The sequence below is a fragment of the Lates calcarifer genome, linkage group LG12 (genome assembly GCF_001640805.2).
Source record: "Lates calcarifer isolate ASB-BC8 linkage group LG12, TLL_Latcal_v3, whole genome shotgun sequence".
Taxonomy (NCBI): Eukaryota; Metazoa; Chordata; class Actinopteri; family Centropomidae; genus Lates; species Lates calcarifer.
The window spans coordinates 21,284,865-21,306,119 of NC_066844.1; the positions used below are offsets into that span (position 1 = coordinate 21,284,865).

General features: G+C 39.5%; 1 protein-coding gene across 1 annotated transcript in view; it reads right to left on the bottom strand.

The window, feature by feature from the left end:
• Window positions 1–662: 662 nt before the first annotated feature.
• Window positions 663–21,255, bottom strand: part of scn8ab (sodium channel, voltage gated, type VIII, alpha subunit b) — a 48,458-nt gene continuing 27,865 nt past the window's right edge. Inside the window, exons 14-27 of the mRNA XM_051074529.1 lie at window positions 20,922–21,095; window positions 20,067–20,423; window positions 19,781–19,954; window positions 19,325–19,618; window positions 17,531–17,648; window positions 17,218–17,372; window positions 16,332–16,505; window positions 10,945–11,067; window positions 8,389–8,673; window positions 8,240–8,293; window positions 8,013–8,150; window positions 7,363–7,467; window positions 6,976–7,246; window positions 663–6,283 (exon numbers count right to left, since the gene is read on the bottom strand). Coding sequence (XP_050930486.1) covers window positions 5,118–6,283; window positions 6,976–7,246; window positions 7,363–7,467; window positions 8,013–8,150; window positions 8,240–8,293; window positions 8,389–8,673; window positions 10,945–11,067; window positions 16,332–16,505; window positions 17,218–17,372; window positions 17,531–17,648; window positions 19,325–19,618; window positions 19,781–19,954; window positions 20,067–20,423; window positions 20,922–21,095 — 3,588 coding nt within the window. The 3' untranslated portion in view covers window positions 663–5,117. The remainder of the gene's footprint in view (window positions 6,284–6,975; window positions 7,247–7,362; window positions 7,468–8,012; window positions 8,151–8,239; window positions 8,294–8,388; window positions 8,674–10,944; window positions 11,068–16,331; window positions 16,506–17,217; window positions 17,373–17,530; window positions 17,649–19,324; window positions 19,619–19,780; window positions 19,955–20,066; window positions 20,424–20,921; window positions 21,096–21,255) is intronic.

The following is a 21,255-nucleotide window of genomic DNA, read 5'->3' on the forward strand; positions in this document are numbered from 1 at the left end:
CCCTTTTCCCTCTTTCAGTGCACCACCTTACACACACACACACACACACACCACACACACACACACACACACACCACACACACACACACACACACACACACACAGAGGAGGGGGTGGGGGGGTAGAAAGGCACACGTGCACGTACGCACACACGCACATACACGTACACACCTGCTTTTAAAGTCATCTGGGTGCTGTTGCACCATGACACACCCAGCGATATTAACTCGATAATTGTATTTAAATGTCATTAAACCAATTAAATGTAAATATAATAAATAAAAACAACGTAATTTTAGAATTTCTTAAGTATGCTGTGTTGTTGCTTCTCAGACTGAACAGTCTGTATTTTTCCCTTGCTGCTCTGTCTCTGTCCCTCCTTGCCCTGTGTGGCTTTCAAACATTTTCTCTGCTATGTTTGCAACCTCTACAAGCAATTTCAGTGATTATTAGCTTAAAACACAAACTAAGCCACCTTCTTCACAGCATCAAAGTGCACTACGTCACATATAAAAATATTAACATTTCAGATGTGTACACTCAGAGTAAACAAGCAAGTTAAACAGCAACTAAGACATCCATTGTCAGACATGGTGGAGAATATTCTGTATGATAAAATGGCAGTCATTCAGTTTATCCCCAAAAACGACACCAGCCAGAGGTGTAACTGGAAGGCTGCTTTATTGTTTGGAAATAGATTCGTGCTCAAATGAAGACATTCTTTCACTGATTCTCATTTAATTGTCCCATGTGGTTGTGCAACACACGTCCTCTCTCTGACTGTATTAGTGGCAAGAGATAATGACAGTCAAAAGGTTGTTGTTGTTTTTTTTTTTAAAGTTAGCCTATTTTCAGCAAAGAAAAAAATTTATCTCAGTCATGCTACAAAAGAATGGCCTCATATACCGTTTGGTAAACCAACATTTGGAAATGAACAGAAGTGTAAAACAGAAGGCAAGCTGTTCTCTTACTAGCCCAAGAGCCAGTAAACAGAACACACAGAGAGAGCACTTGTACTACATGACTACAAGATGTTAGTCCAGACAGTCTAATCTAGGTGGTGAGTTTTCAGTTTACAAGTTAATTTTGAACTCAATACATCATTTCTATCGTGCTCCGTTTTGATTCACTCCCATGGGTTTTGAGATCCTCGTTGCTGATTTTATTGACAGACTAAATAGGAAGCTAAAAAGGCACGTGCCGTTAAGAGATATTGCACCATAAACAAACACACAGACAGTTAAGACAACTAACCCTTAAATCATTAGATATATCATATTGAAAGTGACAGCAAAATTAAAGATCAACTCCAAACTGCAGCAGTGTGTTAAGTGGAAACATGGAGCAGGGTTAGAGCTGAAACGAGCAAGAACTTGTCACACAAAGTGAGCTGTGGCTCATACTGGGGCACACTGGTTAACCAGCAGTTGCCTGCAAAATGCTGAGAGTGTGTGTGTGTGTGTGTGTACGTGCGTGTGTGCATGTATGTGTGTCTGCGTTTGTGTGTCTGCACTTGTGTATCTTTGTGTGTGCACAATATAGGAAACTAGGGGCAAGACATCTTCACACATGTACAAAAGGGTATGCTGGTAGTGCAATCCTCTCACCAAAGCAGGCTCCACAATTCTCAGAAGCAGCCAGTACAACACCATGCATTGTACGCTGGTACCTGGTGTGCAGAAATCCTGGGCAGGCCAGAGTTTTGGTTATTCTCTGAACATACCACACAAAGAAAGAAACATGATCAGTTACACTCTGTAGTTCTGGTTTCACCTCAATGCAAGGAGTGGACAGGAGAGTTGAGTTACAGACATTGTTCTAAGGTATATATACTATATATATATATATGAAAGAATATATATATAATATATATGAAATATAGCTCTGTATATGTACGTATTGATTTATACAGTTTTAAATACAATTTCTGCTTTTTAACATAGATTCTTTTAGCTTACTCCCCCCTTTTTTGTGAAAAGTGACTCAAAAAAATCTACTCCATCTAACAAATGTGTCACGGCCTAACAAGTGTGACAAGGGGTGTCAGCTGGAAGCCATTCTATTTATGGTTAATATTTAGTGTTAGATTAATAGCTGTAGTTTTTTAAGTAATCCTGTATTTACAAAAAACTACACATGCCGTTAAAATAAAATAATATATTACATTATTTATAGTTTCTTAAAAAGTCCATTCTTAGCTTTTGCAGTTTGTGCCGTATAGAACATAGCCTGAACTGTATTATTTTATTTTTATTTTTTCCCAAATGGATGTATGTGTGTCTATTTTTTTTGTTTGTTTGTTTGTTTTTTTTCGGCTTCTTTCTGTTATACGTATCTGTATATCCATGGTGATCTTGGAGAAAATGGACGGCAGTAGCTTTTATGCTTGTCATTCAGAGTTTTATTTGGTTCAAGTTAACACCCACACTGATTTTGGAGATCTCATGCAGCAACTGGACCGTAGAACTTGAGAACGGATGAGGGAGTTATTCATAAACAGAAAGTGACATCACTGCACAACAGGAAGTGCAAAAAGCTCTGGTGTGGTGCTTAGGCTCACAGTACCATGAGAATGCATCAAGTGCTCTGTTGGTTATTTGGTATTTGTTTCGCAGTAGAGCAATATGAAGAAAAAACGGCAAATGAGAGGCTCAGAGCACTTGTTGTTAAATACAGAAATGTGGGGCCTATCCACTGAGCATGCCACTTCTGCTTTGGAAAGAATGAAGTGCGCTGCTTCAAACCAACATATACCAATTCACTCTCATGACATCTCCACACAGTGTTTCCTGTATCTGTGATTTCTACTGGGGTGAACATTATTATTATTATTGTGTTTACCGACATTAATTGAGACCAGACTACAGTCCTATAATGACTTAACCACAAATGTAATCCACTATCAATATAAACGCCGCCATTACAAGCGAGCGAAATGTTGCTGTTTCACTGAGATGCTTCTAGCCCTATAATCTAAGCGTCATAAGCAGGAAGCGCTAAACTGGCCCCTGACCAGGCAGCTGCCGAAACGAGGCAGCCAGCCGAGATCATTGTCCATCAACATGGCATAAAACACAAAAGAGTAAAACATGATTTCATAAATACTCCCATCACATTCACTTGCATTTTGTTGCAGAGCTCATAATAGTACATCTATAATATCTCCTGAGAAAAAGGGATGAATTTTTCAAGCATTGCATACATTTCTAGGGTCTCTCTGTCTAATAATGACAGCGAAAAAACAGAATGGGCAGGGCATACTTCACCCAATCCCACTCCATGGACAAAGGGCAACAAGGGATAACAAGGCAGATCTCTTTGGCTTCTCCACACACAATGTTCTCACCACCCATTCACAATATTTTTTGTTTCTCGTTAAAATAGGATATAGCTAACACCCGACAAACATGTTCCAGCACGAGACCATTTCCTCTCGACATCATCTTAGACGTGGCTTATAAAACTGTGTAAAATAAGGGAACACATCAGGGAAAAAATAAATAAACAAAATAAGCACGCACACGTGTAAATACATGGCATCAAATGATGTAAACTGAACAATAATTAAAACTCTTCTCAGCCCTTTCAGAAAGGTCTAACCACCCATAGAGAAACATCATAATTAGAAAGGAGTTTGCCATACCTGTGAAATCCCCCAAAAACCACTTATAACCGCCAGTAGGACTCCCAAAATGCCCGCTCACACAAAACTAAAGGCAGATGGCATGGAACATTACATAGGTGCATACAAATTATAAATATAAGCTTTTTAAGTTTCAAAGTGTTGCGCCCTTGTCCAAATTAACAAACATTTCAATCCCATGATACACACAGACATCCATTTCTACATCTTACACACTCAAAACTCTCCAGAGCAGCAAATAATTGTTTGGATTTCACCCACTGATCCACTATGGTGGTATTATTTACCAACACATATTCCATTCTTCTGTCTATAGAGGCAACATTTTAAACATAGTCATTTGAAATGCGTTGAGTAATGAGATAAAAATACGGATCCATTTTAGATTATCAACCCCCATATCACTTATCTTTGTTAAACAAATTACTCTGAACTCTGAACTTTCAAATTTCGACAATGTCTCGATCTTACAGTCGAGCCACTGGTGTGGTCTGAGTATTAGTGTCTTGTGGACTATGATAATTCATGCAAGATTTCTGATCAAAACATGCCATCATGCAAGTCATTTCTATGCATTGAACAAGCACAATTATTTATGTATTTGTTTGGAAATCTTTCTGAGTAAATGTAAGCCCTTGGCCCGAGTTGACCCCATAATAAACAGACCCTTAACCAATTGGTGTGAAAGCCCATGTAAAAAAAAAGCATTTTTGATGTGGGTATAACAAAGATAAAATGAGTAGAAGAGTTAAGTGACATGGGCAAAATGTTGAATATTGTTCTTTTTTTTATCTGTTTGCATTTTTGCTGCTCAAATTAACAATTTCTAGCTTTAATAAAACAAAAAAGTACTTCCAACGCTCTCTGTCATTTGTGTCTTTCACTCACCAGTCATTCTTCTGTTTGCTCTTATAGAGTGAGTCTGTCATTTTCTCCTCTATACATTTTCAGTACTAAATGACACAGAACCACTCATTGGCTGCTTTAAGAAGACAATCCTTCAGCGTCAAGCAGCATCCTTGTTTTTCCTTCACAACACTATCTTCCACAGGAATCTATTACTTGCATCCAGGCGCCAGATTCCTTTAGTGTTTTTTTTTCATCCTACCTCTTGGTGTAGAGTTACTTGTCTTATCTGTAGACCCGTGGTAAGTGAGCAACAGACATTTCCGTGTCTGTTTTTGTCATTCCCTTTTGTTAAGATCAGTAGTCTAGATACAACAGTGTCACACAGTATGCTGATTATGTTTGGTTTGACTGAAGTTCATGAGTCTTCAAGCTGTAACAGACCAAGCGGTTTCCCTCTGCATCAATATAAGAATGAAGTCTGTAAACAAAATTACTGAATATTATTTTTTCTGACTTGCAAATGAAATAATCTGTACATCTGTGTGGGTGAGTTTTCCTCTCGCTTTGCTTGAAGTTACATTATTATAATTTTTATTGTTATTACTGTGATTATTAATCCAATGCTCTAACATTTAGATTCCCTGATGTCTTTTTGGTTTCTTCCTTTCTCTTTCCTCCCTCCCTTGCCCTCATTGTTGTCATCCTGTTTCTCCTTGTCAGGTTTGGTTACACTGTCATAAGAGGGCAGGGAGGCAGTTGAGGGAGTGCCCTCCTTTTTTTCTTGTTCCTGATTGTTCCCGCCATTCTCCACTTTGTTATTGGCTGGTTTGCGCTTACAGACAAAGCCCCGCCTAGCCAGGTAGGAGCGGTAGGCCCTTTGAATGATTCTGGCTGACACATCCTCCTGCTTGCGCCTCAGAGTGGTGGTGATTGGCTCGTAAGAGACCTTGGAGGGATTGGCTGCCACGAAACGCTCCTCCATTTGTTGCCTCAGCATGTCCAGCTCGCCACTGTCACCCAGCACTCGCTTGGTGAAGGCGAACAGGATGTCCAGGCAGTGGATGCGGTCGCCACTCACCATGGGCATGTCCATGGCGATCAGTTCGATGGTGTTGGGCTTGGGGACTCGAAGTGGGTGTTCAAGTGCATCAGCAAAGTCAGAAAGCTTGGCATAGGTGATGAACTGGGAGGCATCAGGGTCAAACTTCTCCCAAATCTCATAAAAGGTCTCAAAGTCATCCTCACTGAGCGGGTCGGCACTCTCCTCTGTGGCCACGCTGAAGTTCTCCAGGATGATGGCGATGTACATGTTGACTACAATTAGGAAAGAAATGATGATGTACATAACAAAGAAGAAGATGCCCACAGAAGGGTTGCCACAGTCTCCTGTAGCGGGGGTGCCAGCATTTTCCAATAAGGGGTCACAGTCTGGAGGGTAGTTAAGAATGGGCAGCAGCAGGCCGTCCCAGCCAGCTGACGTGGTGATCATAAACAGAATGATCATGCTGTTGCCAAAGGTCTCAAAGTTGTACATGTCATCAATTCCGGCCCCATATTTCACATAGCCAAAGTTGGACATGCCAAAGATGGAGAAAATGAACATAACTAGGAAAAGCAGCAGGCCAATGTTGAACAAGGCAGGAAGGGACATCATGAGGGCAAACAGTAGAGTTCTGATTCCTTTGGCACCCTTGATGAGACGCAGGATTCTGCCGATGCGAGCCAGACGGATCACCCTGAAGAGTGTTGGCGACACAAAGTACTTCTCGATGAGGTCAGCCAGAAACATTCCTGAAGTTAAAAGAGCGCAAAGAGATACAACATATGCATGGTTAAGCTATAGTGGGATAATATTATTGACACAGTGCCCACTGACTGCTTTACTTTCTACACATTGTAGTATCATGCCTACAAGTAAGAGAAGAATATTCTTAGTTTTGTGCAAACTGTGGGAGAAATCAGGAGAACCAAAGAATACAGTTACTGTTTTCATAGGGATTTTTTTTTTTTCCTGTTGAAAGTAGTAGTTGAAAGTGAGTTTATTCAGAGTAATAGAGGACAGCAAAGTGCTGAGAAACTCCAATCTTTTAGGGAAAAATTGTCAAAATATCTACTATATATAAATTTCACTAGCTCATTTTTTCCCGGGTTCTTATGTTTTTCTATTTTTTGGTCTTACCTCTTAATGATTTGTCTTTTTAAATATCTATAGATATATTCAGTCACATTTTTGACTGGTCCAACCTTTTACTGTTTTTTGTCTCTTTCGGAGGCCCACAGATGTTGAGTTTTACAAATGTAACTGTTCAGTGAAATGCTGTTCCTTTGTACAGGAGTAGCAGCGGAAACTGTCAGACAGATGTGTCAAAACCAAAATAAATTGCGTGGCTTCATACCACTCATACAGACATGATCTTAGCTAATCAAGTCAAGTTGCTTCACACTTCTTTTCCCGTGCATAAATAACCCTTTTGAATACTTGCCCACAATTGAAAGGATGACCACAACCACATCGAAGATGTTCCAGCCATTGGTGAAGTAGTAGTGACGCAGCGCAAAGAGCTTCAGTAAAAACTCGCCGGTGAAGATCACGATGAAGATGAAGTTGACCCAGTAAAGCACAACCTCTGTCTCCTCTGACTGATCATCAGTCTCCACCATCATAGTGACCATGTTGAGGCAGATGAGGATCATGATGGAAATGTCGAACACCTGCTGCGTCACAAAGTCAAACACCATGCCCTGGATGTTGTTCTGACGAGACAAAGAGGGAGGGGAGTAAGAGATTTTTTATTTATTAGAGTTTTTTTTAAATGTACAATTACAAACCTGCTTGGTGGTGAACTTGAAGAGTGCAAAACAATATTTACCTGAGGCCTGGGTATTGGTTTTTGTGGTTTCTTTGATCCAAGTTTCTTCATGGCATTGTAGTATTTCTTCTGCTCTTCTGTCATGAAGATATCCTGACCTCCAAAGTAAAGGGACAAAAACAATTTGGTTACAATCTGCAAGGATTCAGACCTTTCATTCCAGTCCTAATCCAAATATCATTTAATATAAGGGCTCATTTGACTGTGTTTTGATGGGCATAATACAAACACATTCTTTATACTTATTCATAGGTTACAGATTCTCAGCTTTAAGAAGTAATTCAATACTGTGAAATATGCTTACTTGCATTCGTGCTCTCTCATGTCAGGTAAATATGAAGCTACCGCCAGCAGCTAGGCAGTTTAACTTTGCACAAACATTGGAAGGGCTGTGGTAGTAAGCCTAGCTCTGTCTAAAAGTTACAAAATCCTCCTATCAGCTGTTCTAAAATTCATTAATTAACACTTACCTTTGTTTCCAGTCTGTGTGTTACCAGTATGCTAAGCTAAGATAAGACCTGCTGGCTATAGCTTCATATTTAATGGAGAGATGAAAGTGGCATCGATACTTCTGACTAACATCAATTTTCTTTCTATTCTTTAAAGGCAGCATGTTCTGAGAAAGTGAAAGTGTGGAAAATAAATCTTATCTTTTTCTTTTGTTGGTTGAAGTTATCAATGATGACACCAATGAAGAGGTTTAGGGTGAAGAACGAGCCGAAGATGATGAAGATGACAAAGTAGATGTACATGTACAAGTTGTCCTCGTAAAGGGGCTGGTCCTCCACCTGTGAAGTGTTAAAAGCGAAAATATGTACAAAACTGTACTGGACATTGATCTGGAAGTCAGACTTAAACTCTGCAAAAAAACACTTACCTTTCTAGAGTCTATTGCTGCGTACATAATGTCCATCCAGCCTTTGAATGTTGCCTGTTAAGTGCGCAGACAGTGTGTGAGAAAACTGGTTAGACGCTTGACATTACAAGAGAGAAACAAATGAGAAGTGTCAGCAAAAGGTGTCTCACCACTTGCAGGAGTGCCAGGTATCCAGCACCCACATTGTCAAAATTAATCTTGACGTTTTTCCATCTGACTTCACTGAAGTTTGCATTAATGAGCGCGAAACACTCAGTTTTGTTGTTGACCTGATCAGGGAAGAACATCTCCTCGGCCGTCTCATTGAAACAGTAGTAATACTTTCCAGCAAACAGGTTGACACCCATGATGCTGAAGATGAGCCAGAAGATGAGACACACCAGCAGCACATTCATGATGGAGGGAATTGCACCCACCAAGGCGTTCACCACAACCTGAAGAGAACAGCAAGGAAACGGAGCCGCTGTAGTTTAGCAGTCACACACCAGCTGCATGGACATGTTCACACATAAGAACATTGACATACACAGACACACACATATACAGAAATGCACATTCATTCCCTCCATTAAAAACTTGTGCTGTTTAATCCAACTTATTGGCACAAAATGAATCCAATACTAAAATGCTAGGAGGTGTAACAATACTATCAGCTCATAGCTCCGCATGCCACCCATGATACAACCATGATATTTTTTAACAAAGTTGGAATGGACACAAATTGTGACTGTCCAACTGTGATTTAGATTTTAGATTTTTTTTTTTAATCTTACCAGTAAGTCATTCTTAAAACACACTTTTTCTTATCTGTTTGATGCAAAATGTGGATAACAGAATCAACCTGCATAAAACTAAACTGAAAATAAAAATGTATATTTAACAATGTTCTTGGGCAGATGTCTAGGGAAATGTGTGAACTTGGAGTAACATTTTCCACTTTTGTTAGTAACATGCCACAATTTAAATGTACTCTATTTACATACTGTATTTAAGGCTATAAGCTTTGATAGCATGAATGACATTTAATTGTGCCCTCTGGCATTTACCTATAAGAGATTACATTGCAATCCATCTTCAGCTCCACATTCATATTATCATATTTTTGTATTGTATTGTGCCACGATATATTGTTACACCCCTTTTTAAAATGCAATTAGTCTTTGTACATAGGATTGTATAGATGAATGAATCATATACTGTCGTATAAAATGTATGTCAATCAAGCCAACTGTGGCAGACAATCACTTTTCCTGTATTTATGCTGGATTAGATCAACCATGTTAATATGACTACTTATAAACTTTTATTTAACGTAAAGAAAGCACATTCTACAGATTAACCTCAAACAATGACTGTGTATAACTGATAAAGGATTAAACTATACAGGGTTACGAGTATGAACAGTGTATACGTGTGTATATACAACTATACTGCTCCAAAGCACTGTGGACACTTTGGAGGAGATAAAGCCATTAACTTCAGGAGGACATGATATGAATGTGCATTTACAAACACAGAGGTGCCATGATAACAGAAAGCCAAATAAACCAAAACTATATAGGCAAACATCAAAATATCAATACTCTCTAGGTTTTCTTTTCATTCTAGTGTTCTGCCTAATATTACAATATAGAGACAATGCATCCATATGATCAGTTTATATAACAACTACTGCAAAATGGTGATCATGAAAATCATGGTGATGAAATTCACTGAGGAGTGGTAAGCAAGGATGGCGGGGGAGGGGGGGTATGCAACCAGAAGTTTGTTGATCTTCCAGTGTGACAATGCCAAAGCCAAACTGTGATAAGATCAAATAACAGGACACTCGAGGCAGAGCGACAGTTAGAAGATGCTGAGCCTACACACTGACATTTTTTCAACTGCCCAGCAACAACCAGAGGCTGATCCAACCCATCACACATTAAAGTAATCATCAGAGGAACCCCATTATTGTTGTAGAAAGACAATACAGCCTTCTCAGGCATAGCTTAGTATAGAGCCCTCAAGGGTTCACATGGTATCTGAATTATTGAGGTGGAAACTGCACACACAGTTAAGGATGGATTAATCAATTGTGTGCACATTATAACTACAAAATAAATGAGCATGCACCATTTAACTGACCATGTTCACCTCATCATTGTCATATGACAACCGATCCGGCTCTGTAGCTTAGAACCACTTTCACAGGTATTGGTTTTCTTGCTCAGATTGCATGACTTCAGTCTACATTAACCCCGTCCTTTGGTTCAGTTTTTGTGTGATGGTTCATACCAACCTCTTGTTATTCTCTCAGCTGATACTGAAAACGTCAGAGCTGAGTTATTATTGTAATGTGTTGCATCATTCAAAATCTCTATTATGGTCTAGCCTTTCATCAGAAGAGGAACAGCTTTTTAAGTTGTTTTGTTGCTATTTTTAATGGATAACTCATTGCAAACTGTCTTAACATAGCACTAAATTTACAATATATGAAATGAAATATGATAAATCAAATCAGATGTATTAATAACCATCTGAGATGATCTACATTCATGCAAAAAGCTTCTATTTGATAAAAGGGGCAACCTAAAGAAATTTCTTTCCCCTTTTGATTATTATTATTATTTTTTTCATTTCTATATTGCCAACTCTAGCATGCGTTGATGTTTTCATTTAATTGGCATGCAGAAAGACCAGCTGCCTGGTATCTTGGGTCTTACCCTCATCCCTTCAAAACGTGAAAGGGCCCTGAGGGGTCTCAAGGCCCTCAGTGTCCTGAGTGATTTAATCGGGCCTAGATCGGAGAAGCCCAACGCATTAGCTATAAGGCTGACTATAGACACCTACACAGATAGGGACAGAAGGAGAGGGAAAGACAGAGGCAAAGGAAGAGAGGATCCACATAGTTAGAGGGAATATAGAGAGAAAGATGGACCCTATATACTGTAAGGATGGCTGAATGGTTATATACAGATATATATAAGTACATATATAGTTTCTATATGTATAAATATATGTATCTATATAACATGAGGTTAAACAGGGGTTGTTACAAAATGCAAAGGTCAATAAAGTGTACATGACCCAAGTTTTCTTTTTTTCTTTTTATGTGTTTGCTTATGTTTGTGTTTGGTTTAGTTTGGCAAGCCAGTCTGGCGTGATAACCAGCTTAACAGCACAGTGAGCACACCTGGAAAGAAACTTGTGGTTGACACAGTGAGAGGGAGAGAAGATAAAGAGTCAAACAAAGGGAAAAAATCAGAGGAGAGATGTATTCACAAACACTAAATCAATGTGACACAATAATATACACACAGTACACAGTACAAAAACAGTACAGTTTCCACACCAGAGAGCATCTTACTTAAAGGAGGGGAGAGAAAAAACGCAGAAGGTTGAGGACAACTTTCAGGGTTAGAAGAGAGAGGATAACCTGTGAAAGTAGGAGTCCCAACACAGCACACAAACCTTACCCTGGACCCTTAAACACCGACCCCTCAGTCCCTCTCGACAGCTGCACAATGTCTCTCTTAACTTAAAGAGAGACACAGTTATAGGGATCTGCTGTGAGAGAAAGCACAGGTCAATATTAGGGTAGAAGGTCTGCATGGAAAGTCAGGATAACTTATCTTCACAACATATGGGCACTTATGAATATACTGAGATTTATTTGAGGGTTTCTACTGGAGAATCAGTGAGTGGTTTGACAAGCACTGGATCCCACCACATAACCTGGAGAACTTGACTCTTAGCAAGTTTTATAGACAAAGTAGGCAGTATACAACAAAACTGAGTACACAGTATTTGGCCAGGTTATAGTTTCTGCTTTTTTTCCTTCTTTAAAACACCCCTGTGTAATTTTCACAGAGTGTTTGGGATCACTGACATGTTGGAAAATTCCTCTCCAGCCATCTATAAATGTCATCTCCTCTACACCTTTTGCACTCATGCTGCCCCATATCAGCACACTCACACCTCAATGTTTCCCTAGTGGCAGTGCACACCTCCATTATCAGTGGTATGGCTGCTGCAACTGTGCTTTGGCTTATGTTCAGTAGCCTAGTAATGCTCTTTTACCCTCTGCCATGTTTTTGAAGTCTCACAATCTATGTTCAGGCAGTTCTTTACCACGTGGAGCCATGCTGCATTAAACACAACGCAGGCCAAAAACAAGGAAGCTGTGGTGTTCAAAGGTAACTTTATAAACTTGTCTTCACCCTGTTGCAGTGAGGTTGTACTTTGGAGCCCAGATTTTCAATGTAGTCTATCTAATCTGTTTGTATTAATTATAAATAAGATTAAATACCCTAACTGTCAACTTAGATAATACTGTTAATTGCAGTTATTGTAAGATGGTATAATTGTGATAATTTAACATTTTAGTGATATTGCACAGGGGTGTACTCAGTTTTGTTTAATAATATACAAAGGACAACAGAAATAAAATAATGCAATCCAATACAACAAAGACTATATATAAATGGAAATTACCCTAGAGTTAAATTAACATTGTAACTGTGCATTCTCAACAACTACACATTGTAAGATTCATAAAGGTAGTTCTGACTGGACTGTTTGTATGTTCTGCCCAAGCCTTGTATACTCAAATATACACAGACACACATTTATTTTTTAATCTTGAATCTATCAGGGCTGTTGTAACAGTGGGCACCTTCAGCTCATACCAGACATGGTAACTCTCTAGAATCTGGCTCATTATGTGAGCTGCTGTCCAGTCTCCCTGAAATTTGGTATCCACTGATATCCACAGTCCTCAGAGAATAAACCCTAATGATTTTTTTTGTTGGCCCCATAAACTTTCTTGTAGCACCTCATCAAGTGAAAATTTACCCTTAACCATGAATATCATCTGGAAAAGTGACTATGAAAGTTGAAATCTTGAATATTCATAGTCCCCTAAGGAAGAGTCTAGATATGTTTTGTGACAGCTGACTACTCTTCTAGCACTTGTCACTTGTTCTCCATAAATAAAAAATTGTATTAGGGGATTTAGGTCAAATCTACTGAGCACATTCATGCTCCCTGAAGTGTAACCCCATTCCTTTTTGAAGACATTATGATCTTTCCTTTTGTGCTCCTCTATCAGACCAAATTGTTGACAGTAAATAAGAAATAATAATCTAACTGGTAGATTTTGGTTAAATTTTCTGAACACATGCATGTTCTTAAGGGGATAGGGATAGGGTTTTATCTACAGTACTCCCTCATGACAAACACTGAATTTTAGCCTCGCTACTGGTGAGGCTTGAAAGAGTGCAAAATCGTATGTTTATTCCTCACTGAGACATTTTCATATTGTGTGATCAACACTTTAGCAGTTAAGGACACAAAAAGACATGGCATGGCAGATTCACAGTTCACACAGTCACAGACAAGGAGGTAATGGACAAAACTGGGATTATGAGTCCGTCTCAATACCCATACTTGCAGTCTGAGGCACTTTAAGCACTCAACACTTCCTGCTGTATTTGGAATTAAGTGAAAACTCATCAGTCTATTGAACTTCACCTTCCAGCTGCTGGTGGCAATAAGACTTTTTAGGTCAACATTAATCGACAAACATAAAGAATTAGTAGTTTGTGACACTAGATTCAGCGTCAATAGCCTGCTATTATTCATGTTCAAATACTGCACAACTATGGCAGAAACTTCAATAATGTTATATCAAGTTACCTGTTGACGAAAGAGAAAATAATAATGCATAATTGACAGATTAAAAAAATAAACATTATGTTGATCTTCAATATTTGATAATTAGGTGGAAATTAAACAAAATCAACAAAGCATCTGAGCTCGATTGAGACATGTATTTGTGTGAGCCACAGAATGTCTTCATTACTCAAGCATGTCCCAGTGAGCTCTGATAAACTTCCATATGCTTGCAGTCTGAATGAGCACTTGGACACTGTGGCAGTTACCGGAAATGCATCACAAAATAGGCACTTACTGCAAGTGTGGGTATTGGGATAAATAATAAACAAAAAAACAAAAAAAAACAAAAACAGGAACACAGTACATATTATATTGTGCATCCTTATCACATGACCTCATGTGACATTGTCATATGATAAGAATGTTAATATTGAATCACACACAGATTGGCACCTCACAGTCGAGGACAGTGGAAAACTGGTGGTTAAGGGATAATGGATGACTTACCAACCAATACATCACTTTTCACAACACAAAACACATCATCAGATACATGTATGTGAAGAATGTGATAGAGGATTAGGACAACAAGAAAAAGTTCTCAGATTAATTTTGATTCTACAAAAAAAGTCAAACACTGTCTCTAAAATTGTTCACCATTTAAACTGTATAGGGTCATGCACAATGAATGATGATAGATAATAGCCTACTTGGTAAGTGACCAAGTGACCATTAGCATGATCTGAATTCTGTATTTTCACTTTCTAAGATTAGTCGCAGAATTTAAATAATTTCTTACATGGCCCCATTCCTCTTCAGTGTATGACAATACCACAATATATAAAGACACCATAAAATGGGGACTTCAAGTTCCTGGAAATGTGCCACTGATCTCCAAAAAGATCCCATTTTTGGACAGCGGTGAATATTTCATGGTGACCTCATCTTGCACCAGTAGGTGTGAACATAAAACCCAGCCACATGCCTACAACACAGATCTGCCTTTCTCGTCGTAACCAATATCCCCTTGGCTTAGGTTAACAGTGATCGTATGCTGCTTTATGTCTTATTCCAACTTCCTGTTTCAACAGGAAATACATTACATTCAGGGTACAGCTAGACAGAATACAGTGATGCTGCCAGATGCCACTAACACATCCCACAATCAGCTGCTTGTGCAAAGATCAGTCATGATGTCAATTCAAATTCAGTTCAGTTACAGTTGTTACTGTGCTTGACACGGCTTAGTTTCACACATGACACAAATCAGTACAGAGGCTCCTGTACGTCTGAGGAGAGCTTTGTCTGCAGCAAAATAATAAGTTGTACCCCACCTCCAAGTCACAGGTTATTTATTAGAACTTAATCTGCCATCTTTGCTGCTTATCCCTCTCTGCCTATTATCCCATCTTGCTTCTCACATGCAATTACAAAAACAACTGTGAGGCAGCAGCTTTGCTTAGCTGGCCATATTCAGTCAAGCTGTATTTCAAGTAAGGATCCCATTTCATCAGGAATTTTAAGAATGTAATGTATATTTTGCTTTTTTAAGCACAGACACAGGGAGAATTTCAAGTGAGAAACTCATCAGGCACAAATGGCAGAAAAGGACAAACCATATGAGTAATAGTAATTGTGAGGTGGGAAAACAGTGAATGACTCAGCAGTCCAGAGCTGGACAGTGAGCTCTCAAACATACCACGGTTTATAGAGATTTACTGTGTCAGGGCTGCTGTCTGACCAGCAATATCACATTGTATGTCCACTTTTACTGCTTACATTTCTGTAAGTACTGGTGCTTCTAAACCACACTGACTCCATACCAATGCTAACCCTTCCACATTTTCAACAGTAGCATTTAAAGCTGCAGCATTTTGCAGACTGTGAATGTGGTCCACAGAGCACTGCAGTAAAGCCTGGATATCACATAGGAAATAAATCAAATATGTCTCTCAAGCTGTGACCCATTAATATTTAGTTACATAAGATACATTAACATCATAACCTTAAATTTACTCAAATGGTATTGAAAACAGTACAGACTAGGTCAGGAATCCACCATGTTTTTGAGAGACTGGCTCATTTCATCAACATCTGTGGTATGAGGATAGAGACAAAATTTGTCCACATTTCCTCAGTAGACCATTTTCTCTAGAGAATCAGGCAAAAATGACAAATATCTGTCGAAGTCAGTAGAGGACTTTTTGAGAATCAAAACAGTTTATCAGGCTAAACTGAATAAAAAAATACCACTCATCTGAAATTATTAGTTCTAGTCCTAGGAAGCCTAACCCTATTGGTTAAGTTGACCAATGAGGTAATCTCTCAAATCCATGCATTACTCCTTAAATTAACATGAGAAGTTAACCAAAGTTAAATTACATTGCTCCATTATTATTATTATAAAACAAAACAGTGTGTAAAATGTACTTACATCCACAATGAAGAAGTCTAACCAACACCAGGCATTAGTGAAGTACTTGACAAAGCCGTAGGCAACCCATTTCAGCAGCATTTCCAGAATGAAGATGTAGGTGAAAACTCGATCAGCATACTCCAGAATGATGCGGACTGTCTTCCTCTGCTCAATGTACACATCCTCGAAGGCCTAAAGAGCAGAAGAGAATCAGCATCAGAAAATGACTTCACTGATTTCCCTAAGCATTCCTCAGAGATATATTACACATATAAAGCTGAATAATGAGTAAACTGTGAAGTAAACCACACCTTACAACCTTTTTAAAAAATGATTTTTAGATGGACATGAAAAATAGCTAACTTTGTTTTTGTTGTTATTAATCATCTTAACTTGTGTTATGTTTTGTTTTTTCAGAGAATGACTTGTTTGCATATTGAAGGAAAACCGGTTGATCAAGGCAATTTTTCACCAAGTGAAACTCAACTGATTATTCCCTCAGCTCTTGTTTTCGCCATTGCCTGTATCCGTTCTTCAGCACATAAGTGTTTTGATTTGGCCACAGGCCTTCCCCCCCTCTCCAGAAAGCTGCAAACCTAAGCTGGATTCTGCCGGTTGAAAGGTTGGTGCATTACAGCACTTTGCTGTCCATTAGCGACAATCATATCAAGAGCAGCTGCAGAAGAAAAGCAGGAGATGATCTTGCTTGCTGACATCCTTATAAGGAAATGAGACTCACCTTCTCTAAAATGAACGTCACACTGTTGTTTCAATTATCCTCTATCCTCTTTTCTTCTTGGTTGTTATTTAAATGGTGTACCTCACCGTGTAACTTTGTTTTGATATGTGCTTCATTATAACAATTAGAGGTACTCACAAGGGCATTAATATAACACTTTCTTACCAGGGCTCCGCTGCTGAGCAGGATCATGAAGATGATGAGCGTTTCAAACCAGTTGTGTTCCACAATCAGGTAGCAGGTCTTCCTCAGGAACCACCAGTGTTTCCCCCAGCCATGAGTGATGGGGACATCACAGCACTTGTATTTGGCCACACATTCTGTATGACAAATAAAAACACCACTGTTATGCAACAGTGAATACTATCATGGACCTAATGCAATATGTATCACAGGGTCAAATAATAATATAGTATGTGCAATGTTAATAATAATTGCTGTCTGTTCTTGTCTGAACCAGAAAATAAATACCACCTACCATCTGTCCAGCAGGGTTCTGGGTCAAGGTACTCCTCCACTACCTCCACCACTGCCACCTCCTCCACATCGGGCTTGATGTCTATTGTGCTGCCCTCGGACGAACTGGTGTCATCCAGCTAGGGACAAACAAGGGGAGCGAAGAGATCAGTTCAACCTCTGGATTTTTTCTCTGAACACCACAGGCTCAGCAATGAGATGCTGAAAGCATATGGACACGGCACAGAGCCAGTACAGCCATTACATTAATGCCCCTTGGGTTTATATGCATGACATGATTTATTGCAAGAGGTATACATGTTGTAGCCATGTACTGAAGCTAATTCTCCCTCTGTCATTGCCTGTTCTGCAGAGCTATTAATAGATTCAAAAGGAACCAATTAAAGCTTGACCAGTGGTTGATTGCACCATTAATGATGATCATTGTTATACATGCAGAAATATAGATTCTTCTCTTATTTATTTGAAAAGAAAGAATTAAACAAATAAGCTAATACGTACATATTCAAACAAAGGAGTCAGTTCAATACACAAAAAGACAATCTGTTGTGATGAAACCTGTGATAAAATGCATACTTAAGTATAAAGTATATCTAAGTATAAGTATATTACGATTTCACTTACACGTTAGATGACATATGAATTTAAGAGTTGTGAGGTATAGTAAAGAAGAAAGTGAAGCCTCTCATTGTAAGACATTAAAACCACAGCTTGGTTAAGTTCACCTGTACCAATAAATCATGTCATATCTTAACAATGGGTCAAGGTGAGGCAGGGCAAACCAGTGAACCACCAGCAAAACAGCAGCCTTATTGTAATACAGCATATACACACACTTGCGCACATGCAGACACTCAGTCAATTCAGTTCACTAGAGAATGATACTGCACTTTATAATCTTAAGTCGTCAGCAAAGGACCGCATTCGCACTCTCTTCCTCCCCCTCTCTCTTCTCTGTCTCTCGACCAAACAGCCAGATGGATCCCTGTTTTTCTGATTGGCTGTTAGCCGCTCTGTCTGTGTCTACTCCCTGCAGTGTACCCCGTTGCTGGCTGTGGTGCAGGGGAAAATTGTTGTGCAGTTGGTTGAGGGAGCCCAGCGGAATATGAACCTGGTGCAGGTACAGTAGTGAGACTGCTGCATTATCTCCTTTCTTCCTACTACAAACCAGGTCAAGGTGACCCCACACATCAGACTGTTCTACAAGGTTTCGGGTCTGGCTTACCCTTCTCCCACATTCGTACAGTGCAGTAGACAGTGTGTTTCTCTGTCTGTCCTCTCATCAGAACTGCCTTTGTCTCTGTCTGTCTGTCTGACTGCAGGGTCAGCATTCAGGCTCAGCGTTACAGCTGTCATATCTAAATGAATGTTCTGAGATGTCAAGTGAACTGAATGTCTTCAGTGTGGCAGCTCAATCCAGTTCTGCTTTATGGATCAATTGATGCCACATGTGCGCACAAACATTTACGCATGCACACTCTGACTTATTACCTCATATTACATGATTTAATCACCTTTTTTAGTAAACTTGACTGTATCATGGTGTTCGTTTGTCCATGTTAACATCTAAATTTTACGCCAATTTCAACGCTACACTTGTAAATAAGTTTTTTAAACACAAGGATTATCACAGCTACATCTCTGAATTGTCTCAGATCTCCAATAAGCAACATCCAAAGTAAAACCACCACATACTTCCTTCCATCAAGAAATATTTTTCCCTGACTATAATCTAACACTAAAGCCTCACCGCCTCTCTTCCATTCTCACACTCTCACCAGTCCCTCCTACTCACGTCTTTGCTGTTCTCCACGTCCGACTCACTGCTGAAGTCTTCTGTGTTGAGATTTTCAAAGTCCGACTCGCCAACGGCGATGGGAACACAGACGGTGAGGTTGGGGTTGTGGATGAAGGACATGTAGTCTTCATCAATCATATACTTTCCCACACTGCTCCCAATTCCGCTGGTGGTGCCATTGCCATTTTTAGCATAGTCCAGTTCGCGGTTGATGTCCACCGTGTGGTTTGCGATGCAGTTGAGCTTCTTCTCATACATTTCGTCCAGTGGCTTCTGTTCATCCTCAATGGGCTGCTTATCAGTGTGACAAAATGGTATGAGCAAAAGCAGAAAGTTAGGTGACATGAATGCCATCACAGAGCTATGTGAATAAGACACATTTATTTGACAACAGCCATAGTTCAAGATAACAAACAACCAAATCATTCATGTAGATGTTTAATTATATAGTACCTTTTTAAGCACTGTGGCCACAAAGAGCCGCATGTTGGCTTTGAACCAGGCAATCCCTCTCTTAATGCGGGCGACTGCAAGCTGGAGGTTGTTGGGCTCCCCGTCGTCATCTGTGGCAGCAAGGTTGTCTGCACTGAATGAGCTCAGCAGCAAGGCCAGGAACAGATTCAGCACCTCAGAAAAAAAAACACAACAAAAGCTGGAACACCCATGCACTCACAGTAAACGGTAAATGGGGAAGTCACTCAGAAGCATCTGCACTTTGTAACCTTTGTCTTTTCCTTACCACCAGGTTTCCAATGACCATGACCATCATGAAAACTGTGAGACACATGGTCTGTCCTGCTACCTCCATGCAGTCCCACATGGTCTCAATCCACTCCCCGCACAACACTCGGAACACAATCAGGAAGGAGTGGAAGAAGTCGTTCATGTGCCAGCGAGGCAGCTCACAGTCCTCCGCAATCTTACACACACAGTCCTTGTAGCTTTTGCCAAACAGCTGCATGCCCACCACGGCAAAGATGAAGACGATGATGGCCAGCACCAGGGTCAGATTACCCAGAGCTCCCACAGAGTTTCCGATGATCTTGATCAGCATGTTGAGGGTGGGCCATGATTTGGCCAGTTTAAACACTCTTAACTATGAGAGAAACAAAAAACATGATTGTACCAGTTGTTTGTATTAGGATAGTGATTTAAAGGATGTGATTATGAACAGAGTCATATGTTTGATTTTCAGTATCATGAGAAGCAAATGCACTGACTACCAACATGTAACTGACATTTAGTCACAAGGCACAGTCACAAGATACAAACATTAAGAGGGTTTACAGTTTTATCCAATAAACAACACAATCTTCTGGTGGTTTACTCGTTATAGAAGCTCTTTGCAGCTTTAAACACAGAGAAAAGATGATAATATATAAATATATATATAAATATATATATATAAATCTGCATTATACAAACACAACAACAAAAATTAGAGCATTACACTTAAAAGATGAATAGTTTTTATAATCAGTCTTTTGAGGCTGACCACTTCATCTCTCATTAATAATATGCTGACACATGGCCTGTACATGCTGGCCAGAGGAGGTAAACAATGACATCCCTGCCTCTACTCTTTTCCACTTACCAATCGGAAAGACCTGAGCACTGACAGACCTTCCACATCAGCCAGCCCCAGTTCAACTAAACTCAGAGTCACGATGAAGCCGTCAAAGCAGTTCCAGCCTTCCTGGAAGTAGTAGTAGGGATCCATGGCAATCAGCTTGGCAAACATCTCCCCGGCAAAGATGCCTGTGAAAACCTGTAGACCCACACAGAATATCACATAGAGTGTGTGATTTAAAAAAAACTGATGCACATTACAGTCATAACTCCACAAATTTGGTACTGAATTTACAATATTCCCACAAAATCAAATGTAATTAAATATCACACAAAAAAGAGTAATGAGGGAGAATGTA